General features: G+C 38.1%; 1 protein-coding gene across 2 annotated transcripts in view; it reads right to left on the minus strand.

Moving 5' to 3' along the window:
- Window positions 1-20891, minus strand: part of GALNT1 (polypeptide N-acetylgalactosaminyltransferase 1) — an 86673-nt gene that overhangs the window by 30805 nt on the left and 34977 nt on the right. For both annotated transcript variants that reach the window (XM_038160340.1, XM_038160329.1), the window contains exons 3-4: window positions 13688-13919; window positions 6117-6291 (exon numbers count right to left, since the gene is read on the minus strand). In XM_038160340.1, coding sequence (XP_038016268.1) covers window positions 6117-6291; window positions 13688-13826 — 314 coding nt within the window. In that variant the 5' untranslated portion in view covers window positions 13827-13919. The remainder of the gene's footprint in view (window positions 1-6116; window positions 6292-13687; window positions 13920-20891) is intronic.

Raw genomic sequence — 20891 nt, forward strand, 5'->3', positions numbered from 1 at the left:
CTGTTATTCAGAATTCTTTTCCGTAATTCATATCACAACTTCAATTATTCTTTCTGAACAGGTGCCCTGGATGCAGGCAAATCCCTTATCCTTATTTAAACATTTCAACACAGCCTGCTTAATATCTGCCTTCAATAGTATTACATAATTTACCTGACATCAAGAGTATGAAATTTTCCTTTCTTCTGATCTCAAAGATTTGGATATAAGAAAGGTCGCATTATCTCATGAGTCAAGTAGAAATCTTCTTAAACCCTGAAAACAAAATCCAAAATGGTTCTTAAAACCATTGTGGTTACAGAATTCAAGCAGAACTTCACAAAAATAATACTATTTTCCTTATCCTGAAAGTGATCACAGAAAAGCATCTCTTGACAGAAGTAATACCAATTCTGTCTTCAGAGACTGAAATTGAACCTAGATCTCTAGACCAATTATTTTCCATACCTGACCTAACACTCTGAATAAATTTCAGGATATGGTAGCTCATACAAAATGGATGAGCATAAATAAGAAGATTGCAATTAAGAATGAGACTGCCAAGTGTTTGTGCACATATACATCTGGGAGTATATATATATATCTGTGTGTGTATGGTGTAACCCCCTCCCACCACCAAAAAAAACCCCAAAACAGTTGACAGGAAGTAAGCTGATTTTTAATGCTATTTTTTTCCCCTCTAAGCTTTCTCTAGGGAAAAGGTTTAGAGGGAATTTCTTTCAGCTAACTCACTAAATCAATGTGAACAAGAACAATTCCAAACATTGATTCTGCAAGCGGGGCCAGTAACAAGCTATAGGCATCACAAAAGCCAGATGAAAAAACATTCCTGCTTGAGAGAAGGGTAAAGTCTTTAATACTTCGCATGCTCTCAGACTTCCATGACATTGCTGAAAGTTACACTGCTGGTGATGAGGCCAGCAGATTTCTTTACAGATGCCAGGTTAATTAACAGCCTGGATTTCTAGCTTAAGTCAAAAGCTCCTGAGTCTTCCACCACTTATGTTGACAACTTTGCTCTTTTTTTTTATTGTCATTACATTACTATGACCTGAGCTAAATGATTACCCAAAGTTCACAAAGTATATCACCATTTATGGAGCTATTTAAATCCCCACGGGATTTAAATGGCCTTATGGGGATTTTAATGCTCAGGTTCTATAAGAAAGCTTTCCTCCCCACCACATTCCACATAATCCAGTGCAACTGTGGGCTGCGCAGCCAAAAGCAATAAACCCACCTTTTGCCATTACAATTTTGTCCCATCCCCTTCTTTCCACCAGATCTGGCAGTCATATGGCTGCTGTATTCATTGCTTCAGTTTGCTGAATCAACAAACTACTTTTTTCCACTTTTTGGTGTCCACCCAGTCAGTGATCATCCAGGCCACACAATCATCCGATTAGTATCAACAGAAGTGATGAGAAAATGTCTTTCATTTGCAGTCCACATTTATACTAAATTATATATAGTATAAAACTGCCCCTTAGCTATTCTCCTAAATTAAATAAGTAGAGAGCACACTTTCGCAAGCCTCATATAGAAGCAAATACCTTGAGTGCTGTCTTTTAAAAAACCCATGAAATATCACACTTGGGTACCAAGACTACACTCTTGAATGTGTGCCTTCATTTGTTTTACTATAAATAGTTCTATTCAAGCTATTTTCCTCACATTGAGATTGTGTAATTTTACATATGTGTTATATTTTGATTCAACTATAGTATTCTAAACATAGAGCAAATAAATTTGCTTTGAGAAGCTAAAATTCCGAATTCCAGTATAGTCTCACGTGCATATGTCATATTTAAAATCAACATTACATTTTTAAAGCACAGATATGAAAACCACATTGTGGTAACTGAAAAAAAAATATATTGTACCACCTAATTAACAGTGCTGAAATCTGAATTCTGTTCTTTCCAACCAAAGATATGACAGAATCAGTCAGAATTACTATTTTACTAGATTTACTCAGAGAGAAGACCAGCAAAATTGTCATAAACTCCACAACATACATGTAACATAGAAGAACGGCTTTTAACTTGGGAAATTGTCTACTTCCTCCCAATTGTGGAAGTAAGCTTGGCAGCAGGAACTGAGAAGGGTAGTCTGATCCAGAAAAAAACCCTTCAATAATAACAATCTGACAACATTAATGTACCAGTTAAACATGAAGATCTCAGAGATACGCACCTTTCTTTTTTTCCATGAAGTGGCCAAAGTTGTAATTTGTATGGATTTAAACACAGTTGACTCAAAATATGTAGGGTCATCTGGCTAAAAACTCTGATTACACCTTAACATGATTTATAGCACTCAAAATACCAGCACACCTACCTTTCTCAGTACAGACAGTTTGAGAAAATGATAGTTTAAAGATCCCAGACTCTGTGCAGAACTAACTGAGGTATAATAGGACGTCTGATACCCTTAATTCTGGCAAAATTATACCAACTGGAAATAAGAAAAAGGAAGATCTTTTATGCCAAATTGTACAGAACCTGTAGCCTTGGAAAAAGGGTTGCTGAGGGATTAGCAAGGAGCGTGAATACTCCTGCTTGCTGCAGGTCTGCTTGGGGGGAAGCCCATCACCAATCCAAGAAATATCAACCTGCAAATATGACACCCTGCTAGCACTGCATCACAAGCTCCAGAGGGGACCAGAGCCTACATGAACACAAAATCATTCTGTCGCAGCTATGCCTTTATTGTTTGAGGACTTGATTGCTTATGCCTGGAAAAAAAAGTGTTTTAAGCAGCTCTTTTCAAGTGAAAAAAATCTCAGAATTTGGTTTAAACTCTCACAACAGGGAACAAATGTCTACTTAAAAGTTTTATATATTCCACAAATTGCTAACTAATGTGTTCAGGCTGGAAAGCTCAGCCTTAGAACACAATACTCATTCTTCATTTTGCAAAGCAGTTTCTGAAGTCACCTCCAACAGCACTGAGAGCCAAACCAAGTCATACAACATGTGCAAATTTCATGCTTTCAACCCCCCTACTTTCCAGCCTGAAGACCAATCTAAGGCACACAGGCACAGCTGAACATGTGCTTTACTCACTGACACCTATTTTATTCATTGCCTCCCTCATCTTCAGCAAAATCAAGGCAAGACACCAGTGTTCCTGATCATCCATCTTTTACTCTCTGCTGTCATGTCAAGCCCACAGCTGCATATTTTCCTGGCAACTGTGAATCAACTCCCACTTTGATGATTGATTCACAGGCTAGAATAAGACATGCTTGCAAGAATAATTCTATTAACAACTTAAAATCAATCTGGTATGCACAGCTGCTTCTTCCCCAGCAACAGCTTTCCTCCAGAGGTTGTAGCCTTGTCCATCATATTAGTTTGTTATCCTAACATGTCCCAGTCCAGATTCAGGAAAGTATCCAGGCTAAAAAAAATTCTTCTGGTTTAGCTTTTTCTGTTGAGCAAATCACATTCAGCTGGGAAAAAGAGAAGTAGAGCAATGTTCCTGGTTACAGACACAAAGTGACCAGCAATCCAGGCACATGTCAATGATTTTATAGGTGTCTGTGTGCATCAGTAATTTTGTGCCAAAAAATAAAAATAGATATAAACCTGTAAATACAGCTGGGGCACACTTGGCAGAGCAGAGATGCCAGCTTCTGTAGATGTCTGGTACTGAGGAGTCCCCTTAGCTGGAGAAGTGCCTAGAAGTTACTAAAGAAGCTCACATTTTTGTTGTTCTAGTAAGGGAAAAAAATTCAAAATTTCTTGGCCAAAACAGAAACAGGGTGCCCAGAGTGGATCATCTGCAGAGATTAACCTATGAGCACTCCGGGACCAACACACTTGTTTTTACATAGATGATAGGGGTTTGGCAGAACTAGAAATTAATTGAAGGATGAAGCAGTCTACTTCAAAAACTGCTCCCCAGCTACCACGTCATGCCATTCCCATTAAATACATGTGGCAAATTGGTCCTGGCACTCTTAATTCCACCAGCTTTCCAGTGATTAACTGCTAGGCAAAACCTCTGCAGGCTTCTGTACTTCAGAAAAACTGACATGCTGGAGAATTAGAGGACTTGAAATAATCACTTCTTCCCGCCACACCACATTAAAGGAAGCAACCCACAAAACTTGTGAAGAAAATAATTACATGCTTGAACAGCTAAGCGTGCCTTTGAACATATCCTGCTTTTTCAAAACCTTGATTGAAAGTGCTACTGGCAGCTGTGCTGGAGGCACATAAATGTGGTAAGGAATGATTAAAAATTACCCATTCTCCTTCTCCACAAACTATTTCCATATTACCAGGGACACAGATAGAACAAATTATAACAGAAGTAATTCCACTAATGCAGCAGAGTGTTTCTGACTTTGGAGTATTTTGACTAATCAGATAAATAGTTTCATCAGACATACACCCAACACCAGAGTGTATTCATAGTGTTCACAATTCTGAAAATGGTAACAGTGTTCTCGAAGAGTAATACTGATCCACACATACAGATTAAGACACCCTTACATTGTAAACACAGTATTGTTTTCAAATTTGACAGAGCAACGTTAACATTCTCCATGACTTCTTAATTACCATGACCTAATAAAGTACACATTAAAAAAGGACAAACAGAAGAGATTTTTGGGAAGCGTTTTTCTCTCAAAAACTACTAAAAATGCAAACAACATAAATGTTAAAATTTTGGCAGGAATTCACAAGGACAGAAAAAACCAACTGTGTCCCGAGACTATACCTAAAATTTTATACTAGGATTCCACTTTCACACACCAAGTATAGTGAGAGTATTGTGTCCAGAAAAAAATGAAAAAGAGAAGCAAATGCAACACTACAAAACTTACAGCACATGTCTCACTGTGAAACACAATAACTGCAGAGCATAGCCAAATGTGAAAGACAAAAATTTGTACTTAGCTAAACTGGATTTTGAAATAGCAATTTCAATTGCCTGCAAACTTGAGGGATGCATAGGTAATAATTTTTTAATATTTTATAACAATTTCTTTTCCATTTTTGTCTAATTCAAAGTCTAGACCTCAAAAAGGTTACAGTTAAGTCAACTTTTTAGAGCCTCAAATGTACGTTTTCATATTTGAAAATCGATTAAAAATTAAAATACATTATTTCAATCTTTTGAAATCATATTTTGAAAAATATGCCTTCATTATTAGGAACACCAGCAATGCATCAAGAACACCAGCCCTACCAGGAACTCACAGAATCACTTTCATCACAACAGATGAAGGCACCTACAAACCAGTTCTTTATCACTCATTAAAAATGAAAAGCAGCAAGAGCTTCATCTCACTCTGCTAATATTATCTTCTGACAGAGAAGATGAAAACAATTCATCCAGGAAGGAGCTAGGCCTTGTATATACAGCAGCAAAGCAGAGCTTATAAAGAAATTATTCTTGCAAGAAGATAATGCAGATAATTAGGAAAATTTTGTTTCATAAGTTGTATTCAACCTGAATGCCCCTTTCATAAAGAAGAGGGGTTGAGGTGGGGGGAGTCATCATCTATCCTGTCATAGTCCCAGGAGAGTAAAGCAATCTCATTTTTTGTTAAAACAAGGCTACTATTTTCTTTTTAATTACTTATGACTCAAATAGCTCTGAAAGGATCAATATTCTAGAGGCAAGATCAAAACCAAACCAGATGGATTTTAGAAAACATTATAATGCAATCTAAATGAGCCTTTGCACATTTCATTAGGTAAGAAAATTTTTGAAGTATTTCTCTCATCACCCAGTCTCTTTTATTTTATATAATGCAGGATTTTAGCCTGCCTCATTACAAGCAATACATGAATTTTTCAAACAAGTGATTTTTCCTGAAATGCCGGTGCTTAAGTTAACTTTCCTTCAGTGAAATTAATTTCTATTCCCTGAACAGGATTCATACTTTTAATCAGATTCAAAGTTAAATAACACTGAAGAAAACTGGTTTCTGCTGGTCCATCTTATTTTACTAATAAGTATCTTATAAACAGGAAATTCTCCAACTGTTTGCTTGAACAGTAGCATCTTAGAGACCTGTACTGTTGTTTTGGATTAGTCTTCACACATTCTTCATTTAAAGACAGTACATTTTTAATACAACACAAAGTACTTACCCTTCTAACCTGACATCAGGTAAAGATCTGTTGAGTGCAATCATTTCACTTGCCATTAAATTAAATTGATTTATTTTAAACATTTCTTTCATTTTCTCTTGCTCCTCTTTTGGAATGACCACAGGCTTCCCCATCTCTCCAGGTCCTTCATGTGGTTTTTGCATGGGCTCTGGAACTTTGAAAAAATAAAATGTTATTAACTCTTTTTAAGCTTGTTTTTGTTTGTTTATAAATTAATTTACACTGGAGAAGTGCTCACATTTAGAACAGTCTGAAACCCACCAGGTTTTGAAAGTGAAAACAAATCTTCACATTTGGGAGTTTAACAGAAATAGTTAAGTGCTTTTCTTACACACCACAATTCATATAAAAAACCAATAAGAATTTATTTCTATCCACCATTATATCATAATCGACTTTAAAAAGTTCCTGTAAAGGAAAATTCAACTTTTCCAGGAAAGCCTGCATGTGCAAGAAAAATCTGGGATATAAATTAGGGGAGACCTCAGCGCAATCTGGAACTTCTTCAGGAGGGGAAGAGGAGGGGCAGACACTGATCTCTTCTCTGTGGTGACAGTGACAGAACCCAAGAGAATGGCCTGAAGTTGTGTCTGGGGAGGTTTAGATTTGGTGTTAGAAAACGTTTTTCCACCTTTTCTAAGGTTTTTCCACCCAGAGGGTGTTTGGGCACTGGAACAGGCTCTCCAGGGATATGGTCACAGCACCAGCCTGACAGAGTTCAAGAAGTCTTTGAACAACACTGTCAAGCACATGGTGGGACTCTTAGGGTGTCCTATGCAGGGCCAGGAGGTGGACTCAATTACCCATGGTGGGACTCTTAGGGTGTCCTATGCAGGGCCAGGAGGTGGACTCAATTACCCTTTCAACTCAGCGTATTCTGTGACTCTGTGATAAATCATGTTCCAGAAGAGTAAAGGTTCAATTAAAGTAGAAGTGTAGCTTTACATTTATTTCCACATTTTTATTATGACAGAATGATGTTGGCAGCAACAGTTTAGAAACAATTTCTCTTGTTTGTACTAGTGTTATTTTTATGCAACAAAATTATATTTCGAAGGTTAACATTAGTAACAAAACAGTATCAAAACAGTAACACTACACATCTTAAACTCAAAGAAAATTAAATATCAAATATCTGATCAAACTGAAGAGGAAGAATGGGATAAAAAGGAATTCAGACCCTTGAATTATTTAGAGTTTTAAACCAAATACACAAAAAAATCAGAACCGTTCTTTTACAGAAGTGTAAAAAGTTACACTTCTCTTTTCTCCTGAACAGAAATGCTCAAATACTGAATTTGAGCTATATTACTGCTTTACAAATTCAGCAAAAGTTTTAATTTAAAAAATAGCAATTTAAGATCTAAACAGAGGAACAGAAAGTATTTTAAAATAAAGACACCAAATTCCCGAGAAACAAGCCTAGTTTCAAATTATCTTTAATTTGCATCTAGGATAGCACAGTGTAATTAAACCTTAGGCAGAGAGTAAACAGTAAAGAATAAAAAGAAAATTTAAAAGAAGTCCTGAGCCTTCCATGCTTCCTGAAACACTAAGACTTAAATATATATTACTAATAAATGAGGCATTTTGCTGGTCTGCATTTAGTGCTAACACGGGTAACAAGCACAATGTGCTCCTTGAGAAACTTTCATTTTCAAGTACCTGAAGCAATTGCACTAGTTGCATTCATACAGGAGCACTCAGCAGAGAAAATCCTCCCGTCCTCCTCCCATCACAAGGGTGCTTTCTTTTAACCAAACTCTCCTTGATGGCCAGTTGAGCTATAAAACCCCAGAAGTTGCCAGCCAGCCACTCATCCACTGAAAACTGATGGAGTAAGAGTGTTCGAGCAAATCCTGAACAGATGGGCTGAGGTGCTCCTTCCAGCCACGGGCTAAGCTGAGCAAGCAGCTTGCTTTGCATCTTTGCCTCTTCAGAAGGTATGGTTGGGACCTGCATCAAAACTTGCTGACTTGCAATTGCATAACCTTTTAAACTAGAATATGTGCCTTCCGGGGGGTAATTAACTTAAAATTATGGTATACAATAAAGTAATTATTTGGGCTTAATTTTATACATTCAGCTTGGTATTATTACCTGGGCTATCACAGCAATTTTTCTTAAGCATATAGCAATGGGTACACAGGTTCACTTAGTAAGTGATTTAACTATGGGTGTTCCACATAATTAAAACAATTTAAAAAACTCTATCAGAATACAGTTGTATGCAGCATGTTTTTCAGAGTTCTGAAAAGCAAGTGTTTTATCCTACCAAATGACCTATTTAGAAGAAAAAAAAAAATCATTTCCTGTTTCATTTACACTTCCAGCTCTTTCTTAACTTTCACTAAACCAGTTAAACTGAATAGCTAAATCAGCCAAAAGCTCATCTCTCACATTTGCAGATCTTCCTGTTAAGATGAGAGTTTAGCACATCAGTGACTTGGATACTGGTGTACAATTTCCACAAATTCATCAGTTGAATTTTTAAACCTCATTAGTAAATACATACTGCTTGATTATACATTTTACTTCAGTACCTCATTCTCCTTGAAGAAAAATCCAGCAACAACTAACTAGATCCAGATATTTTGTGCAACTCACTAAATGTAGACAGTCAAGCTGAGGCACAGGCAGGGCAATGACTTTCCAAGAAAAGCTAACCATCAGAAGATGTTCTCTCAAGTTTCTGAGAACCATCTTCTCTTGGGTTTTTTATGGTTATCTGTTTTCCCACAGAAGCACAGAGGTTTCACACAAACGCCAACCAACAACGTTCTCCCAAAATTACTAATAAACACATTGTTAAGAATTTAAACCACAGTGCTCTTTTGTCAGTTAAATACAGAAAAAAATTTCCTTTGAAGGACTCTATATACTGATGGCATTCGTCTAAAAAATGAAAATTAAATTTATAGCTACAGGTTTCAGAACTAAATTAATGACTGAATCACCAGCTGATAAAGTAAGAAATCTAGTAATGTATTTCCAGATATTTCTTATTTATATCAATAAATCATTAGTTTCAAAGAAGGCTTGATGTCTTCCAGATCTTCATTAAAAAATCAGGAACTCTTTATTTCTGTGGACTACAAATTTCTTTTTACCAGGCAATATGCCTGATGAAAACCAGATAATTCAAAATCTAAGACCATCTAAAGGCTGGAAAAAGGGGTGGATTCTTCTGGTGAGATGTCTTTAGAGCCCATGTAAACTGACCAATGCAAAGGCCAGTCACCTTTGGAGGCATGACCATAATTACAAGAAGCTGTCTGGACAGGTAAAAGTTCAGAGCAGTTCTGCCTCTTACACACACCTCAACCTTAACAGAATAAGACTGATGGATGACAAATGGTTCACATTTTCAATAATTAAATCTTCAAATTGCACACTTTTCTTCTAAAGATTTTTTCATGCAGAAGAAATTATTCAGAACCAAGATACAATTTAGAGATTCCATCTTTACCAGAGCTCCAAATTCAGAATGCAAGGTCTTGACTGGCAATGACAAAAATGGCTGGCATTAGTTTAACTGTGTCATTGCTCCAGGAAAAGAGTGTAAATAGGAAGGAGCTGAGATTACATGACTCCTGCAATTCACCAGTCCTAATTTTGAAAGATTCCCCAGTGCCCAGGTCTTCTAATCATTACACAAGGGGAATGCACCTTGAGTTCAGAAAATAAAAGGGACAGAGGATGAAGTTTATTTAGAAACCACATCAAGTGCCAAAGCTGGAAGGTTTTTTGCAATCAGACCTTTAGGAAGCCTATAACTGGGGGTAAAGAATGACTCATTTAATCTTCATTTAAGTCAAGACCTGAGTGATGACATACAGGGTTCTTAAAGAAATAAGACAGAGCTACACAAAAAAAACTTTATTACTTTATTAGTAAAACCATGCTACCACCTAGGTATATTTTGTTTACAAGAATGGTCCCTAATTGTACTGTTAGAGAACAGCTTGAATCCTCTTTAAGTCTGGAACTTGTTTACATTTATTAAGTAAGCTCTGTTCCAGGCTGTGAAATCTAAATTGCAATGCCAATCCCCATATGAAAACAATAAAGCTCAAGTAACTATCCTATGAATATTAGATTTGGAAAAAAATACTACATAACATGGATGAGGCTTACTAAGGTTAAATGATTTTCTTCCCAATTCACAGCAACTTTTAAACTCACATCAGCTGCCTTCCATAGACAACAATTAATTACTCTTTGTGGGTTTTACTGATTAATCATGGGGAATTACAAAAAGGGAGCCACCACCCAGAAGATGTGGCAATAGGAAGAACACGTGTGGTGTTTTGGATAAGGGGTGTGCACCATCCACGCCAGAGGAGGTGAGGCAACCTCAGAGCTGAGCACTGGGAGAGGGCTGCCCTCAGTTTTCTCCCAGCCCCTCTGGGGTGGTCATGGCAGGGAAAAGAAAGAGCAGCAATACCAGTCAGCACAAGCACAGGCTCCTCACAGCTCAGGGATTGCTGCTGGAAACAATACTGCTGGGTGTTCTGATCCCAGGTCCCCAGGTTACCTGGTGAAGCCACTGCAGATGTCTTCTGCCATGGTGGAGGGGGGTGAGCAAAAGCTTAAGTCCAGAGACAAATCATCCCACACAACTATAGTCACTGGATTCCAACCATCCCTCCCTCTGGTATAATCTTAGTTACTCATTCTTGCACTCTCCAGACCCCATGCCAGGCCTCCTTTTCCTAAGGCACCTCCACCTCAGCTGTCTTCCTACCTGGCTAGTGGCCTTTCCCTTTTCTACTTCATCTTTTGTGCCCTCAACTCCACACTTGTGTCATTTCAACTCCCAGCCTTTAATCTCTGTCAGAGCAGACACAAGGGCTTTTATCTCACTCACCTTACAGTTCCCCATAAACCACATACACTGAATTTTCCAGAGTTGCACATTCCTTTACTATTACTGATTTAAGATGGTGGTATCTTATGCCATCAATACCAAGGAGAAAGAGCCCCAAAACAGTTTTGGCTGTGGCTCTTGCCTAATTTTATCAAAAGAAAATCCTTCCATTTTCTGTATTAAAGACCTATGGAAAACGTCCTTCTAACTTCATGAAAGCCCAAATTGTCCAAAGTTGTCCTCAAAATCCTTTGCTCTTGCTGAAATAGCTAAAGACTGATTTTTCTAACTGGACAAGCACAACCTAAAATAAACAAACTCTTCAGAAAAACTTACTCCTATGTTGAGCAAGTTCATCAAATGCCATGGAATTCTTCCATGAATTGCAAAGAGAAGCTATAAAGCAGACTGACATGGACAAGAGGATATTAAATTCAGAACACTAGCATAATTTATGCTGAATCAAGGAAACTAATTCAATTATGGAAATTAAAAGCAGAGGAAAAAGTGAAGTGAAAAAGCAGATTTTGACAAAAGCTTCACAGACAAAATAGCCTCAATGTTATCTGAGAAGACTCCAGGCCCTCTGAGCAGGAGTAAACCCACTACAGATTCCAAATCAGTAAACTACTAGAACAAGTAAAAATATCCATGATCAGGCATGCAGCTTGGATAAAAGGAAATGTCACAGGGTCAACAAAGGTTTCTAGCAGACCTATTCCTGCACGTACCTTACTACAAATCAGCTGTTTAAAAAAAAAAGAAAATCCCTGAAAAAAAACCCTACCAAACAAGAAAATGTACAGAACTATATACAAGGTTTTGTTTGGGTGGTTTTCCATTTGTTTGTTTACCAGCCAACCATAGGATATTAAAAATATATCAAGAATTTTAACACACACAGGTTTGGGTAAAGGTCAGGATGAAGACTGTATTCAGCTAAGTAAAATTAGTGTTGCATAGGGAAAGTCCTAATACTAATCTGTCAAAACTGAAAACCTTCCCTCACCTGAAGGTTCCCCCAATGACTTCATATGCAAAATCATCTGAAATTTCAACATTATCAATATATCACACTAAGTTGATAGATATTGACTTCACCTGCTGTTTTCTGGCATAAGTTGTCTGCTTTATGGGAAGCTGAAAATTGGATCTATTCCTACATAACAACACATCAGTCATTGTCTTACCACATAAGAATTTCCAAACTTCTGGAGAAAAAAAAAAAAAAAAAACCAAGAAAACAAAACAAAGAAAAAGACTACTGAGCTCCTGTAGGAGACATACTTTCTACATGAGTCTAATGAATTTTCTTGCCACTTTGCTCTCCTCTTGCTGAAAAAGAAACTGAAAAAATGCAATGCCAGCAATGAAAAATTTAAGTTAGTTCTGCAAAATTCAGGTGGATAAGAGCCCCTTTCACATGCAATTGTGAAAACAGGAGTCCAGAGGTGCTGAGCACAGAAATTCTACATTCTATACAGTGCTCTCTGTGGAGATTTTTGGCTTATTTTCATCACGGGGAAAGAAAACAAGTAAACCAAATCTGACATTTCTTAAATATCTCCCCAGTGCCACTCTGCAACAGAGCAACATTATTCTTAAAATACTTCTGAAAATTTCCCAGGAAGGTCAAGGTTCACACCAGATGTCAACAGGTGAAAAAGTTTTTTGTGATGGAAAGCAATAACCTTGAGTGCAATTACCCGATTGGACTTAACAATTAGCATCACTGAATAAGTTTTCAACATCAGCAGTGAAACACAGACACAGCCTTTTCAGAGGGAGAGACACCAAACTACAAAATTAGATGCTTCACAAACAAACTGGAGGTGGCAGCTGCCTGCAGTTCTAAATGCATACACTGAGACATTGCAGGGATGAGAAATCTCCCTGCACCAATCCTTTTTCCCATATGATCAACTATGGTAACTTCCTAAAAATAAAGTTGGCAACATCAATAGTAGTGCTGCTAAAAAAACCCAAAACAAAACAACCCCACACTCAGCTCATCTAATTGGTACTCAAAAACTTAAGATGGCAATAACAAAACTGAAAGCTTACCTGAAAACCTTTAGTATTGAATAATACAGCTCTCACTTAAAAGTTATCCAGATAAGCATACACTCATATTTGTCACGTTTACATCCAAGTTCATTCTATTATCATAAACCTTACAATATTTACTGTGCCTTATTGCTTATTCAGTCTTTGTCCAAATTTTGGGTTAGGTGGGTTGTGGGGCAGGGGGTGTTATTCAATTTGGTTGGTTGAAGTCTTTTTTTGCAGGGGCAGGCAGACAAGTGAGCTTGGTTGCTGGTTTGGTTTGCTTTACTAGAAGGTCTAATGGAGTTAATAGTGCCTTTGCTTCCTCACTCATGGAAATTTAAAATATGCTTTAGACTGCATTAACATGGCTTAGATTTCTGCACTTCTTGTTGTATAGTATTTTAGGGTTATTTCATATACATTAGTGCTTAAAACTCTACATCTTAAGTGTTTAAAGTCTGCAACATACATCTCAGGTAACATGGTTATTCTCTAGTCATTCAAAGAAACACAGAATATTCTGTGACCCCGAAATGCTGACACAATTGTTGAGAAAAAAAAACCCAAATCTTTAAAAAGATTGCAATTTTAAAGGAGCATAATTTAAAGAATACTTCAGCAGAAAACTTACCATCTCCAGCTGGCAGGCCTCGCTCCTTTTTCTCATCACATTTATTGCATTCACTGAAGTACAGCAATAGAAACATATCCAGAAGGACCCAAACCAAAGAGGTGGCAAGGACCACCTTGCAATATGCAAATTTTTTCATGGCACTTTAAGTCAAATACAAAAATAAAAAAGTATAAATAAAAATATCAACAGGGTTTTTTTTTAATCCAGTTTGAGAGACCACGTTCTATATCTGGAAAAAAGAAAAAGAAAAAGAAGTCACAACATTTACCTGAGATGCTAAAAGCAGAAATTTTAACTCCATTTTAAAGGTAACAATTTAGTTATCTTATGATGTATACACGAAAATTAATGTCCTATGCATTTCAGTGAGATAAGGGAATGGGGGTCAATTATAGCAGCATTATTCCAGTCCTTTATAATGTTAACATTTATCACCTGAAACATCAAAATGAGTGACTAAAACAGAGTCCTCTGTTGAGCCCCTGGAAAAGAAGGTAGGCACAACTAATGACATTAGAAGAAACTCTCTGGATCCTCTGAAAACCAGGACAACCTAAATGAATGAAAACCAGGAACATCTCGGGAAATAGGGTACCAATCTCTGCTGTGTGAATCCCATGGCTGATATTTCTCATGCTTCTCCCATGTTGCACACAGTGACATTCTGGGTCCATCACTAGGAGTGCCGGCCTACAAATGCCTGGATTTTACACAGGGTCTAATTGCCTGTTACACAAGCATTACAAAGACAAATGCTTTGCACTTCCAGCAAACCAAAACCAAACATTCCTTTCGGTAAAATAGAAGAGTAGGCAAGGTTACCAAAGTACCCATGAGCCACCGGGATCATTTACTAGGTATTCAAAGCTAAAGTAAGCAATTCTGACACTTGAACTGCCTTTATTAGCTTAATGTTTGATTATAGAGCAAACCTCTATACATTTTTTGAATGTGTATACATTACAATTTTAGAATGCCACTCAAATAATGGATTTTGTTACAAAGACTGCCTATTTCCATAACTAATAGGGCAGAATCAAGAACAGCCTTGAGCTTCCTCACACTAGAATATGGAGGGTTTAATTTTTAATTTTTTTTAAACACTACTGACATCTTTCAACTCAAAGTACTCCTGAAATGTTTACCAGTGGGAACAGAATACCAGTCAAAACCAGAATTGTAGACACACTTCACATAGAAAATGAAGGGAATAAAAAAGGAGACTTTAAAGACATGCTAGGATTTTACAAATTACATACACTAAGTTTTTCTTACATGCTTTCAGTGAAAACAGAAGAATTTATTGAAAAGAGAACTTTAATCACAAACCTTTGTGCTGGTTTGGACTGGTGTAGAGTTAATTTCTTTCACTGCGACCAGTAGAGGCCATATTTTGGATTTGTGCTGGAAACAGCATTGATAATTCAGGGATGTTTTTGTCATTGCTGATCAGTGCTTACACACTGTTGAAGCCTTTTCTGCTTTTCACCCCACCCCACCCCACCAGTGAGAAGGCTGGGGGTGCACAAGAAACTGGAAGGGAACACAGCAGGGACAGATGAACTCAACTGACTCAAAAGATATTCCATACCATATAAAGCCCAGCACATAAAGCTAGGGCAAGAAAAATGAAGGAGGGGATGTTTAGAGTGATGGCTTTTGTCTTCCCAAGCAATCGCTGCATGTGATGGAGCCCTGCTCTCCTGGGGATGGCTGAACATCTGCCTGTCCATGGGAAATGGTGAATAAATTCCTAGTCTTGTTTTACTTGTTTGTGCAGCTTTTGCTTTAACTCAACTCATTTTTCATTTTTATTCCTCCCATTCTTTCCTCCATCCCATTGGGGTGGTGGGGAGTGAGTGGCTGCTGCAGGGGGCTTGGATGTCAGCTGGGGTTAAAGCACATCAGTTCTGACTACACAAAAACCTCATTAAAAGCCTGCATCGTTTAAACTGCATTTCCTTTAGTATTTCATTGCCATAATTTGACCCCTGCCTCTCCCCCCACCCTTCTTAAGGGAAAACTAAATACAGCTTATTTATTCTTATTGGCAGCAGACACATTCCTATCTCCCTGCACTCCTTTACACTGAAGTCACACAGCTTTGGATGGCACAGCAACAGAGGAGCCTGTGGCCTTCCACTTGTACAGGGCTAGAAGGATACTGCTTCCTGCATAGGTGCATATCAAATGCCAAAAATGAATTATTTTTGGGATCTCAGAATGTATCTATATAGTTTTGGTGTACAGGGATAACTGTAAAAAATTAGGAACTGCAGAAGTATCTGTAACTAACAACCTGATGATAAAGTAACAAATGGAATTACCACAATGAAACATTAAGTGATATACATTATGAAAAAATCCCAGGGGTTGTTCAGTTGGTTTTTCGATCTTTTTTTTTTTTAATAGATAGGAGGATAGACCTGAACTCTGGATCTTGCGAGCTGTACTATGAAATTCTGTAAAACCATTAGCAGCAGTGAAAGAAAAATAAATTTGTTACAGACTACTATGTAGAAAACAGAAACCAAACCATCACTACTCCATAACACGGTATCTGCTCTCTCATCTTGAGTGCTGTGTGAACATCCAGTCTTATAATTTCCAAAAGGATAAAGAAGGATTAGAAGGAACAAGTGAGAAGTGCAAAAGGATGAATACAACAAAGAACAGCTGTATTATAAGATGAAAGTAGCATTTTTCCTGGCTGGAAAAGATGTAACCTAAATCAAGTGGCAGGTCTATAAAATCAAAAGCTGTATGGAGATGGTAAATAGAGATCAACTGTTGCCTCTTACTCTTACTTCTTATATTGGCAGAAATCAAGCGAATTCAGCAGCAAGAGGTTAATATGCAGAAAAGGAATTTATTCCCTACAGTGTGCAGTCATCCCGGGGAGCTGCCTGCCACCATCCCCTGCCAGCACTGCAAGGCTCTTCATCAACCAATAAATACCAAGTCCTCACCCCTCCTTCAGCCAGTCCCTGACAGTGAACTTCAACTCACTGCATTCCAGGAGAGTACAGTGAGGAAGTATCATTCCAGTTTCCCCTATTCTCTGCATATCAACCACTGGCAGAAACAAATACTGTATACAGACAAAATTTGTCTGACATGATGCATGACTGCCCTTAAACTCTTCATCCAATAGGTTTCTTCTGGTCCAAACTCAGACGCCATAGAAATGATTTGGCAAAGAATCAAGTCACACCACCACCCTGCTTGTACTTAAGGAACACAAGAGCTAATAAAACACGTGTTTTGAAAGAAAACTCTACCAATTATTTTAATTTCACACTTCTTGAAGTTCAGACTTGTGAGACATTAGGCTGTAAAACAGTGTAAAACCCACAGGAGCACAGTGCTTTGGGGTCCTCAAATTAGCAAGATACATATTAGGAGAACCACAATCTAGACTTGCCACTCTATATCAAGTGCTTTAGAATGCATAGCCTGGGGGTATATCTGCCTCTAACAAAAGAAAATTCCTTTGTCAATTCAGTGAAATGTCAAAAAGACACTTTGTGAACCCTTTGAGGGTTTGGGGAAGTGATGAAAAGACAGCGATGCGGAAGTTCAACACACAGCTTTCCATTGATAAGGCCCTCCCCTGTACCTTTAGATGAAGGCTCTCATTCCCTTGGGCAGTCTATCATCTCCTGAATTACACTGCATTTTTACCACTGCTTTTATGACAGCACTTTTATGACAGCTTCCCCAGCACAGCAGTGAAGCAGAGGGGCCCAGAAACTCCAATGAAGCAACTGCTCTGCGCACACCAGAGCCGTGATACAGAGCTCTGGGAAGAGGGCTCTGCCACGCAGGGTTTGGTTCCTCCCTCTGCTGCTGGAGAGGTGGTGGTGGCCTCAGCCATGGGAGGAACTCTCTGCCTGAGTTCTGCTTCTTCCATGGAAGAGGCTACAGAACAAAGGGAGCAAGGATGAACAACAGGTGGATGCAACTCCACAGAAGTGCCACAAATCTGTGCCTCATGATGCAAAAAAAAAAAAAAAAAGAGAAGAGACAGCTAAGCATTGCACTCAAAGGATAAGTGGAGGGAAACTCCCAAAATGGAGGCTGAGAGAGACAAATCCAGGAAATTGTGGCAACAGAAGGAAAGCCTGCAGATGTGCCCTTCCACAACAATTATACTGCCTGGTATGCTGTTGAAAGACCGATGAATAAGCCTGAGTTACATTTCCTAAGCATGCGAGGAGGTTCTCAGATAATCCAGGAGTACAAGTTAGAACAAAGCAAAAGCAGCAAGAAGAATGGCACTTTAGGGATAGCAAAAAAATAAAAAAAAAATTTAAAGGCTGAGAATAATGGAGATCAGCATGCAAAGGCTAAGATACTCAATAATTTTTTTACTTCCTTTGTTATTGGAGCTTAGAGGTAGAGTCTGCAAGAGTGAAACTTCACATGCAGGACACAGGGTCAGGGATCCTGTGTCAGGGATCTCTTAAACCACTTGGATATGTGCAATTCCATGGCATCAGAAAGGTGGCATTGCAGGTGCTAAAGGAGCAGGCTGATCTTACTGCAGGACCATTCTCTATCATCTCTGAAATGTCTAAAATGGTGATCCAGAGATTCCCACTCCTCAAGATTAGGAAAAAAGTTATCATCAAGTAAGAAATGAGATTCTGGAGAACCATCTGCTACATCAGTCTCACTTCAGTCCTTGCAAAGATTATGTAAGAAATCTTACATACAAACACACAAAACCTCAAACCAAACCAAAAAACAAACAACAAAATAAGGCAAACCCAATCCCAACAAGATCACCACAACACAAAACCTAAAAGGGAAACGGGCATTACAGATACACCAAAGCCATACCATACTCGAATAATTTGGCAACTCACTTCAAAGAGAGCATTGGTTTGGTGAACACGGGAAGAGCAGTGAATGGTGTTTGCTTTAGCTTCAACAGGGACTGTGACAGTCTTCCAGAGTACTTTTTCAGAATTTAGTGAGATTTAATATAAAGAAGTGGGTTATCAGGGGGGTGGACAGCTAGCTGGACCACCAGGCCTCATGGGTTCTGACCAGCCATACAAAGTTCAGCTGACAGACAACCACTGGTGATGGCTCTCTGAGGCCAAAACTGGAGCTGGCACTTGCTAGTGTCTTTACTGAGAAGCTGAAGGATAGGACTGAAAGCATGCTCAGCAAGGTTGCTGGGCTGGAGCATGCGGACAATACCCTGAAACAACCTGCAGGAATGGATCTGGGAGGCCAATTCAAGGGACATTCAAAGGCTAGAAAAACAGGCAGGTTAAAACCTCAAATATTCAATAACTAAAAAGTACAAATTCCTGTTCTTAAAGGTCAAGTTGGATGAGGCCCTGAGCAACTTGATGTAGCTGGTGGCATTCCTGCCCATGGCAGGGGCTTGGAACAAGAACATGACCTTTTAAGTTCCTTCCAACTCAAACCATCTTATGATTCTATGAGTATTATCTATATAGGCTGGGTTGTACCATGCTAGGAAGCTGCTCTGCAGGAAGAAACCTTTGGAATCCGAGAGCAAATTCAAAATGAATCAGCAGTGTGTGTTCTTATGGCGAAGAAAGCCAACTGTATCTACAAACCAGCCTAGCAACCACAGAAATAATCCCCAAATTCATAGACTTAATAATTGCATTTACCTACAGAGTAATGTAATAGAATTGAAGATTTTTGCAAAACCAAGTATTTTTCATCCCTTCAAAATACTGCATTATAATTACAAAACCCTTATACTATGTAAGAAATAGGAGTATTAAAAGCACCTTGGAAAAGGTAGGAACAAAGGTTGTACTTTATCAAGAATAAAGTGAAAAGAGGAAAAATGAGTACATTCAAGTCTTGTTATTTCTGAAGGTCAAGTGAATTTTTCTTCCCCGTGACAAAATCCATGATACATTTGACACTACAGGAAAAGGTCATCTTTAAAAATTACTGCTCATATAAAGAGCATTGTTTCACTTAACAACCTCTTTTACAAACACAGTTGGCATGGGAAAGGAAACTTACTCTTTTTCAGTATAGCACACAAATACTCAGTCATTTTTATCTTTGGATCAACTTTATCTCTGTTTATACTAGTGATCAGTCTTCAATACAACTTTGTAGCAGACTTGACAAAGGACTTCATTGCTGTTATTCAGCTAAATCAGGATTCTACACTGGATGCAGCACGTAACCAGACAAAGCTGATGTAAAGTTTGTTTTCCAGAATTTCAGATATGAACAAACAGAAGCTGGCACAAAATAAGGGCTTGTCAAAATCCTGACACAACATCTACTGTGTTTAAGCTGTTAATATCAATTTAAACCAAATGGAAAATTATTAACTGAACAGCATCTAAGGAAAGACTGATAGCCTACACAAAACGGAGTTTTCAGCTTAGTCTACTTAGTAATGAGGGAGAAAAACTGGCATACTGTAAGGTAACATATTAGGCATGCGTATGGATTTTTGAGCAAATTTCTAAAAAATGGAGCCAACACAAATTGTTGTGAGCATTCTCTACAACTCTCTATCTCTGAACTATTAGTGAGTCTGATCCCATTGGTTATATCCATATTTGAAAACAGAAGCGATGCCAACACTACAATCAGGTTCCAGAACTACTTTTGCTGCTGCGTTTTATTTTGTTACTTTTTTCTTTTTTACTGGCCCATGCTCTAAATTGGTCCTAGTGCTTGTTTGCAGAGAGCTGATTACCATCAGAACATCAGTAAACAGGTTGGTTTGAGGATAAATAAAGCACTGCCTTTCGATGCCGTGAAAGCAAGCGATGAAAAACCATTTAAATTAGGTCAGTCCAACACCTGTGGAAAACAGATTATTCTTCATCTTTTTCACAGTAACACAAATGCATCCAGTAAATTTCAACAGGCAAAAATAATACTTAAGAGTTTTAGGATGCCAGTAGTCATCTTCTCAGAAGTTAATATAAGAGAAGAATATTTCATGGGGCTATGCTCATTTGATGGATTTTGAAAGGTTTTATTATTCATCTGTTCAGTACAATTCAGCAAGTAAGTTCTGAAGAAGTGATGAGAGAAAGCAGATCATGCTAGTCTGAACAGTATGAAAACAATTCATTAAAAGCAAACCTGCACTTCAGACACATCTGAGAAATGTAGGTCAGTACAATAAATTTCTATTCTTCTCGCTCTGAGTAGGAACACTACACTTTTAATT

This window comes from Motacilla alba, chromosome 2 (assembly GCF_015832195.1).
Source record: "Motacilla alba alba isolate MOTALB_02 chromosome 2, Motacilla_alba_V1.0_pri, whole genome shotgun sequence".
Classification (NCBI taxonomy): domain Eukaryota; kingdom Metazoa; phylum Chordata; class Aves; order Passeriformes; family Motacillidae; genus Motacilla; species Motacilla alba.